The 15,228-nt window shown below is 43.3% G+C and overlaps 1 protein-coding gene across 1 annotated transcript in view; it reads right to left on the reverse strand.

Moving 5' to 3' along the window:
- SCML2 (Scm polycomb group protein like 2) overlaps positions 1-15,228 on the reverse strand; it is a 2,608,432-nt gene that overhangs the window by 640,182 nt on the left and 1,953,022 nt on the right. The window contains exon 10 of the mRNA XM_044073060.1: positions 9,567-9,770. Coding sequence (XP_043928995.1) covers positions 9,567-9,770 — 204 coding nt within the window. The remainder of the gene's footprint in view (positions 1-9,566; positions 9,771-15,228) is intronic.

A 15,228-nucleotide genomic window follows, 5' to 3' on the forward strand; every position in this document is an offset into this window, starting at 1 on the left:
GCAAAATCAGAACCGAAAACTGCTCAGCAAACTCCGACCGGCGCCTAAGCGTCCGTCGGTTAAAAGAAGCACAGGCTAGACAAGCTGCTACGCCGTGGTCTGGGCCTAAACAAGGTAAACAGTAAGAGTGGAAATCTTTATGAGGTATTTGTTTCCCACAAGTTAAACAGTTATTCACTTTTTCTGACATCGGCTGAGGCAAGAAAGAGTCCCCAACGGGTACTTAGCTTTTAGAAGTCTTCGAAGTAGTATTCGGTAGTAGTAATCTCTGGATCTGACCGACCGGCACTTGCGAACAGCTTCTGCTTCGGGCGCCACGCGGCAAGAAAGACTGAGGAAAATGGCGTCGGCTGATGCCTTTATACCCGAAGAACTGCAGCTATGACGTCGGGTGAAGTGCGACACCAGCCGAAGCCAGACCCAGACTTTGGAATCAGGTCGACCGAAGGGCTGCCTGACGACAGGACAACCCATTTGTTAGGACTGCAGATGCATCCTTGAAGGACATTAATGGTTTCTCATCCACCTGGAATTTGACTTGTATGCTTTACACAAATGTCTGCGATTCCTCTCACACAGCTTTCATTTTTCTAGGATCTTGGTCCAGCTACATCACTAACTACTTCATTTGCAGGCTGCAAACCTTCCTGTGAATTTTTGTATTTTTTATGTTTCTACAGTCTGTGATTATGGTAAGCTCTGGATTTTTTTTTTTTTAATCACAAGAGTACCTTAATTCTCGCTAATTTCTCTCCAGTGTTTCCTTTACTTTGCACTGATTTTCAGACATCAGCAACACAGCTGAAGTATGTAATCTGTGTTCATTAACAACTCCATTCTTTATAATTACTGACATTGTTTAGATTGTTTCTCCACTTGTTTATTAGAATGTTGACAGTGTGGAAGGGGCATTGTATGCCTGAATTCCCAATCTTGATTAAATCTTCTGAATTCCTCATTTTTGTACTGTGGACAATATTCAGAAATGACAAAATTGGGTATCCTGTCTTAACATTAATGCACTAGCCACAAATGCACTTGTTTTTTCCAATTTGATTATCTCAAGATACCTGTCAAAATTATTCACACAAGCGTGATAAATGGCATCGTCAAAATGTCACTGATCTGTGCCCACTCAACTCCATGGTCTTCAAGGAAAAGTATACATTACCATCTCTTCCTTTTGACAGTTACTGACTTGAACCGCAGATGGCACAACTGCACCATATGTTCAACCTGAGTGAAGACTCCTGGCCGGTACGTAGGATCTCTTGCACTTTCCTTGTGAGTCATGTATTCTCTCAAGCGTTTTGTCTTCCTAACTGACTAGTAAAATACAGTTGTGTACACTTACCATAAATGTAGATGTTTGAGTTTATTCTCTGTTGCAGTCATCATACTTGGGTAATCTGCCTGCAGGTAGCCCTCAGTCGGCCTGAATACCAGAGACTTCGTATTTCTGTGTCGATTGCGGTCACTCCAGGACTGACTTCAGGTCATCAGGGGTATATAAACAGGCAGCCGACACCATTATATCAGTTTTTCTTGCCCCAAATGTCAAGAGCCCCCAAAATAGAGAGCTAAGTTATGGTGGGGAAAACAGTAAAAAGTAAATACCAATACCCCTGAAAGGGGTGATAACAGACAGAGAGGAGAGAGAAAGAGCGAGACAAGGGGGCTGAAGGGACTGCAACAGTGAATACACTCGAACATCTACATTTATAGTAAGTGTACACAACTGTACTATGTTTTTCGTGTTTCACTGTTGCAGTCATCACACTTGGATAGATTCCCAAAGCTGAAAAAGGGTGGAGGCAGTCAAGAAGAGTTGGGGCTGGCTAGTATGCCTTGCAGGACTGCTGTTGCAAAATCTGCCCGGGTTTTGGAAAAGATAGGCAGGTGGTAATGCTTGGTGAAGGTGTGTACAGAATTCCAGGTAGCAGCTTCCAGGATGTTCCTGGTAGAGACTCCCCTGAGGAATGCTGTAGAGGTAGAAGTTGCGCTAGTGGAATGTGTTCTGACCCCCTGAGGGTTTGGTTTCTCATGGTGCTTTTAGCAGAAATGGATACAGTGTGCGATCCATTTGGAAACTGATTGTTTTGAAATGGCCTTGCCCTCTGCCCCTGGTGCAAAGCTGACTAGTAAGTGGTCAGACTTCCTGAAGGGCTTTAGTCCTATCAAGGTAGAATCTGAGCGGTCTGTGCACGTCCAAGGAGTGCAGGATCCTTTCCCCTTTATTTTGAGGATTAGGGAAGAAAGTTGGCAAATGGATAGATTGGTTGAGAGCCACATTGGACACCAATTTAGGCATAAAGGAAGGGCTAGTCCTGAGGGAAACCCTGTCAGCATGGAAAATAAAGAAGGGTTCCACAGCCATCAGTACTTGCAGCTCAGACACTCTTCTAGCTGAAGTGATGGCCAGAAGCAAGGCTGTTTTCCAAGAGAGGAATTTTAACTCTGCTGATGCTACAGGCTCAAAGGGGGAAGCGTGAGCTTTTCCAGTACAAAGTTAAGGTCCCAAGCAGGAGTGGGTGCTCTCCTTGGCGGCCTTACATTGTTTGCCCCTCTCAGGAACTGTTTGATAAGAGGGTGAGAGAAGAGAGGTGGCTCAGTGTTGTAATGAGCCGAAATGGCAGAGGTATGGCTCTTAATGGAGGAGAAGGATATGCCTCTGTGGAGTATATCCGCTAAGTAATCCAAAATTAGAGGCAGGGAGGGCAGAGTTGTGTCTTCTCCTTTAGACTGAATCCAGGAGCAGTACCTTTTCCACTTATCAGCATAGGATTTCCTTGTACTGTGTCTTCTGGCTTCAAGAATGACATCCAGCACTTGCTTGCTTATTCTGGTTACTGAGGGAGAATTCAAGGAAAAAGCCAGGCTGCACGATTTAGGGTTTGAAGTTGCGGATGCAAGATCTGCCCCCCCCCCCCCCCCGCTGAGAGAGAGCAGGGTTGGGTTCTGGTGTAGGTGCCAGGGTGGCACCAGTGAAAGACTGCGCAGTAGTGGGTACAAGTGCTGGCGTGACCAGTCAGGGGCAGTCAGAATTGTCCTTGGTCTGTCCTGTCTTATCTTGAGCAATACTCTTGAGAGAAGGAGCAGAGGGGGAAAGGCACAGATTGAGATATTTACCCACTGGAAGAATAGGGCATCCACTTTCCAGGTCCTGCTGTGAGGAGTCCTGGTGCAGAATGAGCTGGTGATTGCAGGGAGGAGGCAAGGAGATCCATCTCTGGGGTCCCCCATTTCTGAATCAGAAGGTTGAAGGTGCTGGGTTCTAATCTCCACTCGTGTGGGTCTAGGAGATGTCTGCTTAAGTCGCCTGCCAGTGAGTTTTGTTTGCCTGGCAGGAATTCAGCTTGCAGATGGACCTGCATGTCTAAGGCAGTGTTCCACAGGGCCATGGCTATCCTGCTGAGTGGGTTCCCCCCCTGCTTGTTACTGTAACACATAACTGTGGTGTTGTCTGTTTTTATTAGCAGGTGTCCTGGTGAGAGTAGGGATAGGAAAGTTGTCAGAGCGTGCTGCACAGGTAGCATCTTTTTCTGGTTGATATGCAGATGAATTTGACTTGGGCTCCAGTGGCCCTGAATGCACTTGCAGTCCACTTGTGCTCCCCAGGCATAGCCTGATGCATCTGAGCGGCATGGGGTTGAGCAAAGGGCAGACCCTTGTTGTGGTTGCATCCTGCTGCCCACCAAAGAAACTCTGTCCTTAGACAGGGTACGATAGGAATGACGGTTTCCAGGTCCTGAGAATGTTGGCACCAAAGACTTAAATACCACTGAAGTTTCCTCATATGCTGTCTGGCATATGGAATTAGTAGGATGCATGAAGCCATGAGCCCTACGGCCTGCAGTATTTTCCTTGCGGATAGCTGGGTTCTGGTGGCCATTTGAGTAAAATAGTCTGTCAGATAAGGCTGTTTTTTCCTGGAGTGAGGAATGCAATCTGAGATGCTGTGTCCAAGCTTGCTCCCAGGAATACAATCTTTTGACTGGGGACTAGTTTTGATTTTGTTTTTTTCGTTGATGGTGTACCCCAGGGAGGACAGAAGGTTTTTTATACAAATGTCAGGTGCTACAACAGCATTTCCTGTCTGCCTGAATCAGGCAGTCATCCAAGTACGGGTAAATTTGGATATTTCTCTGTATGCAGAAAGCAATGGCCGGAGCCAGGCATTTTGTGAATACTCTGGGAGCAGTGGATAAGACAAAGGGAAGTGCAGAGAACTGATAATGCACAGATCCTGCCCTGAAGCGTAGATATTTCCTGCATGACTCCCTTATAGGGATGTGTAGATAAGCTTTTTTTAAGTATAGGGTGACTAACCAGGCATCTTTGGCTAGCATAGGTAGAAGCTGCTGCAGGGTGAGCATTTTGAATTTTGGTACCACCAGGAAGGTGTTGAGAATTGAAAGATCTAGGATTGGGTGCCAAGTGCCCTTTTTTCTGGGTACCAGGAAAAGTCTGGAATAGAATCCTTGACCTATCTGATCCGCAAGAAGAGGCTGAATTGTTCTTTTAGAGAGCAGGGATTGAACTTAGCTTTGTGCTTCTGCCCACTGGTTTGGAGGAAGGTCTGGGAACCCTTTTGGGGTTGGCAGTGAGTGGAAGTAAAATGTGTACCCCTGGGATACAATGTTGAGGACCCATCGGTCTTTGGTGATGGAAATCCAGTCTTTTGCATGATGGGCAAGTTTTCCTCCTAGGGGCACAAGCAATTGGGCAGAGGTGGGGAGTGGAGATGGCAAGTCATTGGGAATTCTTTCCGTAAGGGGTGGCTTAGCACTCCCTGCTTTTGAGGTGGAGGCACTCCATTGCTTAGATCTCTGCATACCCTGAGACTGTAGTCTGGTGGGGGTCCGTTTCCCCTGGGTCTAGTTTGAGATGGCCTTGAGGGGGCTGGAAAGGACCAATGTTTTGAGGGGCAATGCCTACTGAATCTAGGAGCCTGTACTTGCAAGAATTCTTTGACTGTCTGCGTAGATTTAGCTTTTTCTTCCATCTTTTTAAGAACCTCTTCTGCTTTGGTGCCAAATAGCTTGTCCTTGTTCAAAGGAGCATCTAATAACTTTGATATGACATGGTCTGGCAAGGCCTGCTCCTTAAGCCAAGCATGCTTTCTCAGTACAGAACCAGTGACTGCTGCCCTGCAAGGTGCTTCTAGGGCGTCAAAGCCACACTGCAATGTGTGCTTGCTGACTTGGCTTGCAGAATGTATAAGCTCTTGCAATTCTTTATTTTCTGCACAGTCTGTAAAGGTAACTATTTTTTGCTTAATAAGTTCCATAATATGTTGTTGGTACTTCAGCATGTGAAACTTGACAATTTAAAGCCCTAATGGCAAGAGTTGCAAAGGAATATACTTTCTTACTCCATCTGTCCAAAGCTCTGGAATCCCTGTCCGAAGGGGTGGGATTCTTAGCTGTAGTTGCTTTGATACCTTTAGGCCCCTGGGAGATTATCTCTGGGTCAGCAGTAGGATTTTTGAAAAGGAATTTGAGAGAGTCAGGTACTCTGTAGTACCTGTCTGGTTTCCTAGGAGCAGGGGGTAAAGTATCAGGAGTTAAACTGGATTCCATAAAGGCATAACCCACAACCTCCAGGACTGGGGGTATTGCTAAAGGCCTATGTTGTGGCAAATCTAGAAATTCTCTGAGTCTCTTTTTGGACTGAGGACAGTCTTGGCATTCCCAGTAGAAATGCTTTCATAAGTACATAAGGTTTCACCAAAAGAAAAATCCTCTGGAGGAGAGGCAGAGTGAATGGATTCCTCTGCATCTGAATCCTCATAAGCAGATAAGGGCATGTCTTCATAATCAGATATTTCAGTCTCATCGGACTCTTGGTCTGTTGAAGCTGTTTGGGACAGGTCTCTTTCTCTTAGCAGGGTAAGGCTGACTTCCCCTAATCAGCATAATAAGGTCTTCTGCCATTTTAAGCATTTGATGCTGTGGCAAGGTAGCAGGTGCATGAGCTTTAGTCGTAGTTTTTTTTAGGCGTAGAGAATACTCTTGGCCTTACAAACTTGGTAGTTTTTGACAGAACTGAAGACACAAAAGAAGTCATCGGTTAGTATCGAACATCGGTAGTACGAAGATTTTCCTCAGAAGCCGGTGCCTGCTCAGTGGCTCCGGACCCATCCAAGGTAGAGACATCCACAGGTTCCACAGTCTAAGCATCTTGCGGCATACCGGACACCGAATGGGTCTCAGCAGAGGCCTGCAAATCTGTAGAAGCGGATATCAGAGGCTGCAAAAGATCCTCACTGAGTACCGGTGAACTGCCGACTAGCTTAATGGAAGCGTCGTTGGCAGTTTTGGACCTATGCTGTCTGTCTCTGTCTTTATCTTTATGCTTTTTCGGAAGATTGGTAGTCGAATGGCTTAAAGCCATTTTGGAGTACGGAGATCGAGAACGAAAGTATTTAGCTACAAAAATAACCTGATGACGAATAGTTCAGGCGTTGAACAAGGCACAAAACCGACAGCAAGGGATGTTGTGGTCTGGGCCTAAACAGGTGACGCAGTAAAAATGAAAATCTCTATGGGGTATTTGCTTTCCACAGGCAAGAGAATTATTAATTTTTTTCTGACATCGGTTAAAGCAAGAAAAAAGGATCCCCAACGGGGTACATATCTTTTTGAAGACTTCAGGTCTGAAACTCGACCGGGACTTGCGAACTGCTTCTGCTTCGGGCACCGCACGGCAAGAAAGACTGATGTAATGGTGTCGGCTGCATGTTTTATACTCCTGACAACCTGATGTCATGGAAGAAGTGACAGCATCTAATGCAGAAATCCCAAGACTCTGGTATTCAGACCGGCTGAGGGCTACCTGCAGGCAGATGACCCAAATGTGATGACTGCAACAGTGAAACACGAAGAACATCACTCTATATTCCCTGTGAATGCCCAACTTGCAGAGCCAAAGGGGGAACATGTGATGGGCTGTCTATTTTGGTCATCTCTCAGTTCTACAAGGGGCATTGTCAGCAAACAAACCCACCTCCTCCCCACAAAAATAAGTGGTTTCTCTGGTCTCCACTAGAAAAATCACATTAGTAATTTTACTTGCGCTGGCTCTGCATATGAAAGCCAGGTCTATTTCTCTTAAAAAATGGTCTTTAGACTGTTAAAAATAAGTGCTTTTGCCCCAAGTGACAATGAGACTTCTTCAAAGTACCAAATAAAGCCACAGACATTTCTTGTATAACAATCTTAAAAATCACAGGACTAAAACTGACTAATAAAAATCAATAGTTTTTACACTTTCAACATATAAATTAAAACAATATTAATTTCAAAATGTTATAAATTCCAGGATCTGTACAAGCACTGAACCATATACACCATTTTAATTTTTTTCTATAAACGCCTCTATAATCACCTTCTCTACGGTCAATTATAACCTGATCAGTGACCCATAGGAAAAGTTTTTGAAATTAGAATGCAGGGTAGACTGCATGAATAAGGCATTACTACATACCTTATTTTTAATAAGCTGTGCACATTCATTCACTGTGATACCCACGCTGAAGGGTTCATAGTAAAGTGTATCCAGCCAAATATACCACCCTGGGGGAATTATAACTGAAGAAACTTCCAGCACCAATAGTTTTATTTGTATGTCCTGCAATAACAGAGGGATTCATATAGATTATGAAAAAAAAAAACTTGCTAACATACTTCAGTGTGTGGGGAAAACAGAAAACAAGAATGGGTTTGAAAAATAAGTTTACATTATTACCTTTCGATGCTCAAAACATGTTTGGATCCCAAAACCTGATAAAAATCTGTATTACCTCAAATGATCAATTACTGTTAACTATTTTCTTAATTCCTTCTGCATCAACACTGCATAGAAGAACAACACATTTTATACAAGCCATTTGGCCTGCAGCGTGGCTTACCTAAAAACTAAGAGTCAAGACAAACAGGCATTAAATAGTCTATCATTTTTCAGCTTTTAACATTTGTCAGGGCAAAGTCCTTATATTACCCTTCTACAAACCTATCTAATTAACTTCCAGTTTTGACTAAAAGGTGGCATCAGCCAACTGAAGTCTGGATGGACAATCTTATAGCCTGACCTCTAAATAACATTTTGAGGCACCTTGCAGGTCCACTTTTAGCATGCATGTAACTGCTGGAGGATACAGGTTAGTTGGTTTAATTACTTTTTTTTTTTTTTTCACTTCTCATACAGCTCAGCGGTAGGGAGTATATCATCTGACTACAGATCAAGAGGTCCCTGGTTCAAATCTGGCTGGCTTTTTCCACACACAGGCCTCGTTTTAAAGATGGGAGGTTGGCATAATAGTTACAGTGTTTATCTTACGGACATAAGGTGGAGGGTTTGATTATCACATGGGGTAATTAGCTAGGCTTAAAAAGACCCAGAGGGGCAGTTAGCCTAGTACTAACCTATGAATGTTTTTTAACAGGTGCACTTTAAGTGCATTTTTTGCTTTTATATAAGGCAATGGTTTTCCAAAATGATTAACCTCTTAACAGCATTGTGGCAGATATGTCAGGGTGAGCAATAAAAGTTTTGGCACCGCTTCTGCTTTTTTTTTTAGTTATATTTTTATGTATATGTGTGTGTTTTATATATATATACATATATATATATGTATATATATATATATATATATATATGTATATACATATATATATATATATATATATATATATATATGTGTGTGTGTGTGTGTGTGTGTGTGTGTGTGTATAAAATTTGTTTTCAATATCAAGAGGGAACTTACCACCAGTTCCATAAGGAGCTTTTTTCACCATTCTTCATGACCAAATATAATCCACAGGGCATGGAAATGTAAGATTTTTTTAAATGGGGACCATAAGGATCAAGATCAAATCTGAAGTAGGGAAAACACTTAGGTGGCTGATGGGAGTAGTTCTGTTCATTTATAATATTCCTGATGCTAACCTTTACTACAAAAACTCTCATTATTTGCACCTAGTATTTCCAGTTGTACAGACAAGTTTTGTGAATGGGCTTCATGCTGCCCATGCACATCAATGTTTAACTGTCAAGAATATATGCAAACCAGTCTTTTTTAACAAACCACAAACAAAACAATAGCCAAGTTCAAGTTGCCAAGTTCAAGTTACCAAGTCATATTTCAAGAGAGCTGTACATTTGTAGCATCATGCTATCTTCCTTGGCTATGCAAACTGCTTAGTTAAACCACAAGTTGACCTTGGCTTTCAAATGAACATACATGACTATAGTCATACCAGAAAGAAAACTTAGATCAATTTGTCTCTGGCCAGCAAGTCTTAGTTCTGCCTAGCTATCTCCATTTGGAAAGCTTGTACAGATTTCTCCAAACATTTGCTGACTTCACAAAATGCAAGTACTGTCACATTTTAGCTGCAGGAAGTCTTACTGGCTAAAGAAAGAAAAACAAAGCTAGAAGAATGAGAAGACAAACATCGATTTTTTAAAAGAAAAAAATAAAATATGCTGTAAAGACTTGTAATAATCAAGCATTTTTTAAATTCCACTACCCCTTACCAGAAGAATTAATGAGAAGCTCATACCAGTTATTGTCTCTCCTCCATGATGACCAGACTTCAAGAAGCCAAAGACAGTTTTTGGCTGATAGGAGGAATCCACGCAGGCCTGCACTGCCTGTTGTAGCACCATGTTGACAGGACCAGGCCCAAAATGGTCAGGAAGCTGCTGTACCTTCTTCTTGTCCAGATGTGGCCCACAGATACCATGTTTGTTGACGTAAACACAGACTATAATAAAACAAAGATTGAGAACAAAAACATTAAACAGCGAACAGAAGAAGCCTGTGTATCACACTGAACAGCTTTGTACAAACACAAGAAGCATCGATTAGGTCTGAAGAGGACTGCCAGTTTTCAGACAGCTGATGGTTACTAAGAGCATTACACTTCTTCCCTAGCTCTACAAATAACTGGATGGATTCCAAGCTAATGAAGAAACCTCACTTCCAGTCAGTAGTGATGAATCACCTACATGCAAACACGACGACAACTCAAAAGCACAGCAGGCTTTAAACTCTGTAAATACAACATACTATGATGTTTAAAAATTCTGAATCCAAATATACTGTGCTTATGTGCATATACTTATGGATGTACACATTTATATACTTCCTTCTTTTGACATGCTATCACATAACATATATGATACACTAAATGTACAACTTTATGGTTCCCATGTGCTTCTGCTCATTGTTAACAGTCAAAATGAATACCACAAATGAAGGCCCAAAAAGGAACTTTTAACATGGATAAGAAGGAAAACGCAAACACAAACAAATGTAGGCACTGGTAGAAATAAACAGTTATCCCAAAGGTCAAGATAACAAGGGTGCAGCACAAAAATCCCTTTCCAGTAAGAAAGGGCACTCAGATCAGATTAAGCATGAAAGGTGACTAGCTAAATTTACACATGGATGGATGAAAAAATAATCCTGCAGTAGAAATTGGTGGATGGTGCCTAGAAAGTACAGTTTTGTACCTACCATAAATGTAGATGTTCGAGTGTAAACACTACTGCAGTCATTACACTTGGGTTATCCTACCGTCAGGCGGTTCCCCAGTCGGCCTGAGTTCCAAAGTCTTGGTCCGGCGTCAGTTGCTGTCGCTTCGTCCCTAACGTCAGTGCGACAGGGGAATATAAGATGCAGCCGACACCATTTTCTTCAGTTTTTCTTGCCCCAGATGTCAGGTGCCCCCAAATAGGTAGGCCTTTCAAATTGCTAGTAAAATATATAAAAGAAAAGCAAACAACCATTTTTAATTACCAGCAAATACTCCCCATAGGAAATAAGGGTAGATGACCTAGGTATGTACCAGAAAGTAAGAGGGGAAGGAGGGAGAGTAAAGTACAGTTTTGTACCTATCATAAATGTAGATGTTCGAGTGCTAATACAGCTGCAGTCATAACAGATGGGAATTCCAAAGTCTAGGTCCGGCGTCGGATGTAGTCGCTTCTTCCCTGACGTCAGTGCGACAGGGGTATAAAAGAACCAGCCGACGCCATTTTCTTCAGTTTTTCTTGCCCCAGATGTCAGGTGCTCCCAGAAGGAAGGCAAAACATAAATTTATGTAATAATGCAATGCAATATAATCAAAAAACAGTAGTTGCAAGCAAATAGAGCATAAAAGAATACCCCCATGAGGTTGTATGTGGGGGTGTTAGCCATTAGGCCTGTCCCAAGAGGGGAAGGAGGGAGGGAAACCTGGACTGCAGCTGTATTAGCACTCGAACATCTACATTTATGGTAGGTACAAAACTGTACTATGTTCATCGTGCATACAGCTGCAGTCATAACAGAGGGGTAGAATCCCAAAGCTAATAAAGGGTGGAAGGCACTAAATGGAACTAGGAGGAGCCAGGATGCCCTGCAAGACTGCAGTGGCAAAGCCCGCTCTAGATTTGGAGTATAATGGTAGGTGATAGTGCTTAGAGAAAGTATGAACAGAACTCCAAGTGGCTGCTTCCAAAATATCTTTGGTAGGAACCCCCCTGAGGAAAGCTGCAGAGGTAGCTGTGGCCCTTGTGGAGTGAGATCCGATGCCTGTAGGTACAGCTTTACCATGAAGAGAGTAACAAAATCATATGCAGTGGGCTATCCATTTTGAGACTGTCTGTCTGGAAATAGGCTTCCCTTGAGCACCTGCAGCATAGGATACAAGAGTTGCTCTGATTTTCTGAAAGTCTTTGTTTTGTCCAAATAATAACGGAGCTGTCTGTGAATGTCCAAGGAATATAATAACCTCTCCCCTTTGTTTTGTGGATTAGGGTAAAAGGTAGGTAAGTGGATAGCCTGATTCAAGGCTACCCTGGATACTACCTTTGGCATAAAGGAAGGATTGGTTCGTAAGGAAACTCTGTCCTGATGGAAAAGGATGAAAGGCTGCACAGCCATGAGGGCTTGTAGTTCCGAAACCCTGCGTGCTGAGGTGATAGCCAGAAGGAAGGCTGTTTTCCATGACAAATATTGCAGTTCTGTTGAAGCAGCTGGCTCAAAAGGAGGCAGGGACAGTTTTTCTAGAATGAAATTGAGGTCCCAAGCAGGTACTGGCTGCTTCCTTGGGGGTTTTATATTCTTAGCCCCTCTGAGGAACTGTCTTCAGAGAGGGTGAGAGAATAAAGGAGGATCAGTGTTGTACTCTGCAGAAATGGCTGAGGCATGGATTTTGATGGAGGAGAATGAAAGTCCACTGCTTAGCATCTCAGCTAGGTACTGTAATATTTGAGGTAAATTCAGTATTCCAGGGTTCTGACCCTTTTTCTGATTCCAGGCACAAAACCGTTTCCATTTTGCGGAGTAGGCTTTTCTAGTAGAAGGTCTTCTGGCCTCCAAAATGACATCCTGCACCTCCGTGGAGAGTAGGGTCTGTTGTGGATTTAAGGAATCCTCCATGCGGCTAGATTGAGTGTTTTCAGCTGACTGTGAAGAGTTTTGAAGTTGTGCTGAGTCAGTAGGAGAGGCATTAGAGGCAGGATTCATGGTGGGGAATGCATCAGGCTCCTCAGGAGAGGGTACCAGTGTTGTCTTGGCCAGTCTGGAGCAATGAGAATCATCTTTGGTCTGTCCGCTCTGGCTTTTAATAGAACGTTGGGCAGCAGAGGAAGAGGTGGAAAGGCATAAACTGTCATTGTTGTCCAACTGAAAGAGAGTGTGTCCACTTTCCAGGCTTGTGGATGAAAGGTCCTTGAGCAGAATTTTGTCAATTGGCAATTTCTGTGGGTGGCAAAGAGATCTATGTCTGGCCTTCCCCATGCTTGAATTATCTTTGTAAAAACTTGAGGATGCAACTTCCATTCATGTGGATCTGTCATATTTCTGCTCAGGTTGTCTGCCAGCGTGTTTTCCTTGCCTGGCAGGAACTGTGCTTGAAGTTGGATTTGTAATTCCAGAGCCATGTTCCAAAGAGACATGGCTAGCCTGCATAGGGGATATGAATGGGTTCCTCCCTGTTTGTTTATGTACCACATCACTGTGGTGTTGTCTGTCCTTATCAATAGCTGGCCTGGATGCAGTAGGTCTTTGAAAGCCATAATAGCATTTATTACTGCTAGCATTTCCTTTTGATTGATGTGTAGGTGCTTTTCTTTTTGTGACCATTTGCCCTGAATGCACCGATCTGTCATGTGCGCCCCCCAGGCGTAGTCCGAGGCGTCTGTTGTGATGACTTGATTTGCTTGAGGCTTGCAGAATGGGAGACATATATTTATTTGGCATGCTTGAGCCCACCACAGAAATTCCTTTTGAAGACATGGAATCAGTGGTATAATTGTTTCCAAACTGTGGCTGTGTTGAGACCATAAGTTTTTTAGGTACCATTGAAGTTTCCTCATATGCAGCTTTGCACAAGGGATTAGCAGGATGCAAGATGCCATGAATCCCAGAGCCTTCAGGATTTTCCTTGCAGTCAGCCTGGTGAAGGTTGCCAGTTTTCTGAAGTAGTGAGTTAGTTGCCCTTGTTTCTCTGGCGTGAGGTAGGCCATCTGGGTGTTTGTAGCCAAGCTGGCACCCAGGAAAATTATTGTTTGAGAGGGTATTAGTCTTGATTTCTTTTTGTTGACTGTGTATCCCAGAGAATTCAACAACATTATTACCAATGCCAGGTGTTTCAGAAGAATGTGTTTTCTGTCCGCATGGATCAGGCAGTCGTCCAAATATGGGTATATTTGTATCCCTTGAAGTCTGCAGAAGGCAATCACTGAAGTCAGGCATTTCGTGAGCACTCTGGGCGCAGTAGATAAGCCAAAGGGCAATGCAGAGAATTGATAGTGGGTTGAACCTGCAAGAAATCTGAGGTATCTTCTGCAATCTTGTCTGATTGGGACATGCAGGTATGCCTCCTTGAGGTCCAATGTTACCAGCCAAGACTCCTTTGCCCAGCATGGGAAGAAGCTGCTGTAATGTGAGCATCTTGAATTTTGGTACGAGTAAATATGTGTTTAGGATGGATAGGTCCAAAATAGGTCTCCAATCTTTGCCCTTCCTTGGTACCAGGAATAGTCTGGAATAAAAACCCTGACCCTGTTCTTGTGCAGGTACCTCTTGAATAGCTTTCATGTCCATGAGATCTGAAATTTGTTTTTGTGCCTCTGCCCTTTGATTGTGTGGCAGGTTTGGCATGCCTCTCATTTTTTGGAAGGGTGTGAAAGTGGAATCTGTAGCCTCTGTCTATAATGTCCAGGATCCATTTGTCTTTTGTGACAATATGCCAATTTTTTGAAAATAATGCCAGTTTTCCACCTAAAGGTGCTGCCATTTGAGTCTTGCTTGGCATGCAAAGGGGAAAGTCATTGGTTCTGCTTTCTGAATGGCTGTGAACTATCCTCACCACCTCTTGGTGTAGGTGCTTGCCATTGTCTGCCTCTAAATGATCCTTGAGATTGCCCTCTACCCCTCGGGCGCCTGTATCTACCTCTTTGAGGTCTGTCTGTGGCTGGAAAGGACCAATTTTTTGAAGGCCAATTTCTACTGAAACGTGGAGGCTGTACCTGTAGGAAATCTTTCACTGTTTGCATTGATTTTGCCTTTTCCTCCATTTACTTTAATACCTCCTCAGCTTTAACACCAAACAATACATCTTTTTGAAGAGGTGCATCTAGTAATTTAGCTTTGACATGATCTGGCAAAGTTTGCTCTTTGAGCCAAGCATGTCTACGTATGACTGATCCTGTAACAGCAGCTCTACATGAGGTCTCTAAAGCATCAAAACCACATTGCAAGGTATGTTTACCCACTTGCTCTGCACTATGCAACAAATCCTGCAACTCCTTCAAGTCTGGTTGTTCAGGTTGTGACATTTTGCTTTTCAACTGCGATAACTAAAACTGTTGATACCTTAACATATGGAACTGACAGTTTAATGCCCTCATGGTTAAGGTGGCCGAGGTGTATACCTTCTTCCCCCAACTTTCTAAAGCCCTGGAATCTCTCTCTGAAGGTAAAGGATTTCTGGCAGTGGAGGCCTTAATTCCCTTGGGGCCCTGTGAAATAGTTTCTGGGTCAGCCGCATGGCTTTTGTATAGGAATTGGTGTGAATCAGGAACCCGGTAATACCTGTCAGGCTTGACTGGTGCTGGGGGTAAAGAATCTGGGTTAAGGCTGGCCTCTGAATACACATCATCTAGAATGTCTAAGACAGGAGGTATAGCCAGAGGCCTGTGCTGAGGGAGCAAGAGGAAATCCCTGAGCCT

This window comes from Protopterus annectens, chromosome 5.part1, assembly GCF_019279795.1.
Source record: "Protopterus annectens isolate FY-2018-M chromosome 5.part1, PAN1.0, whole genome shotgun sequence".
Lineage (NCBI taxonomy): Eukaryota > Metazoa > Chordata > Ceratodontiformes > Protopteridae > Protopterus > Protopterus annectens.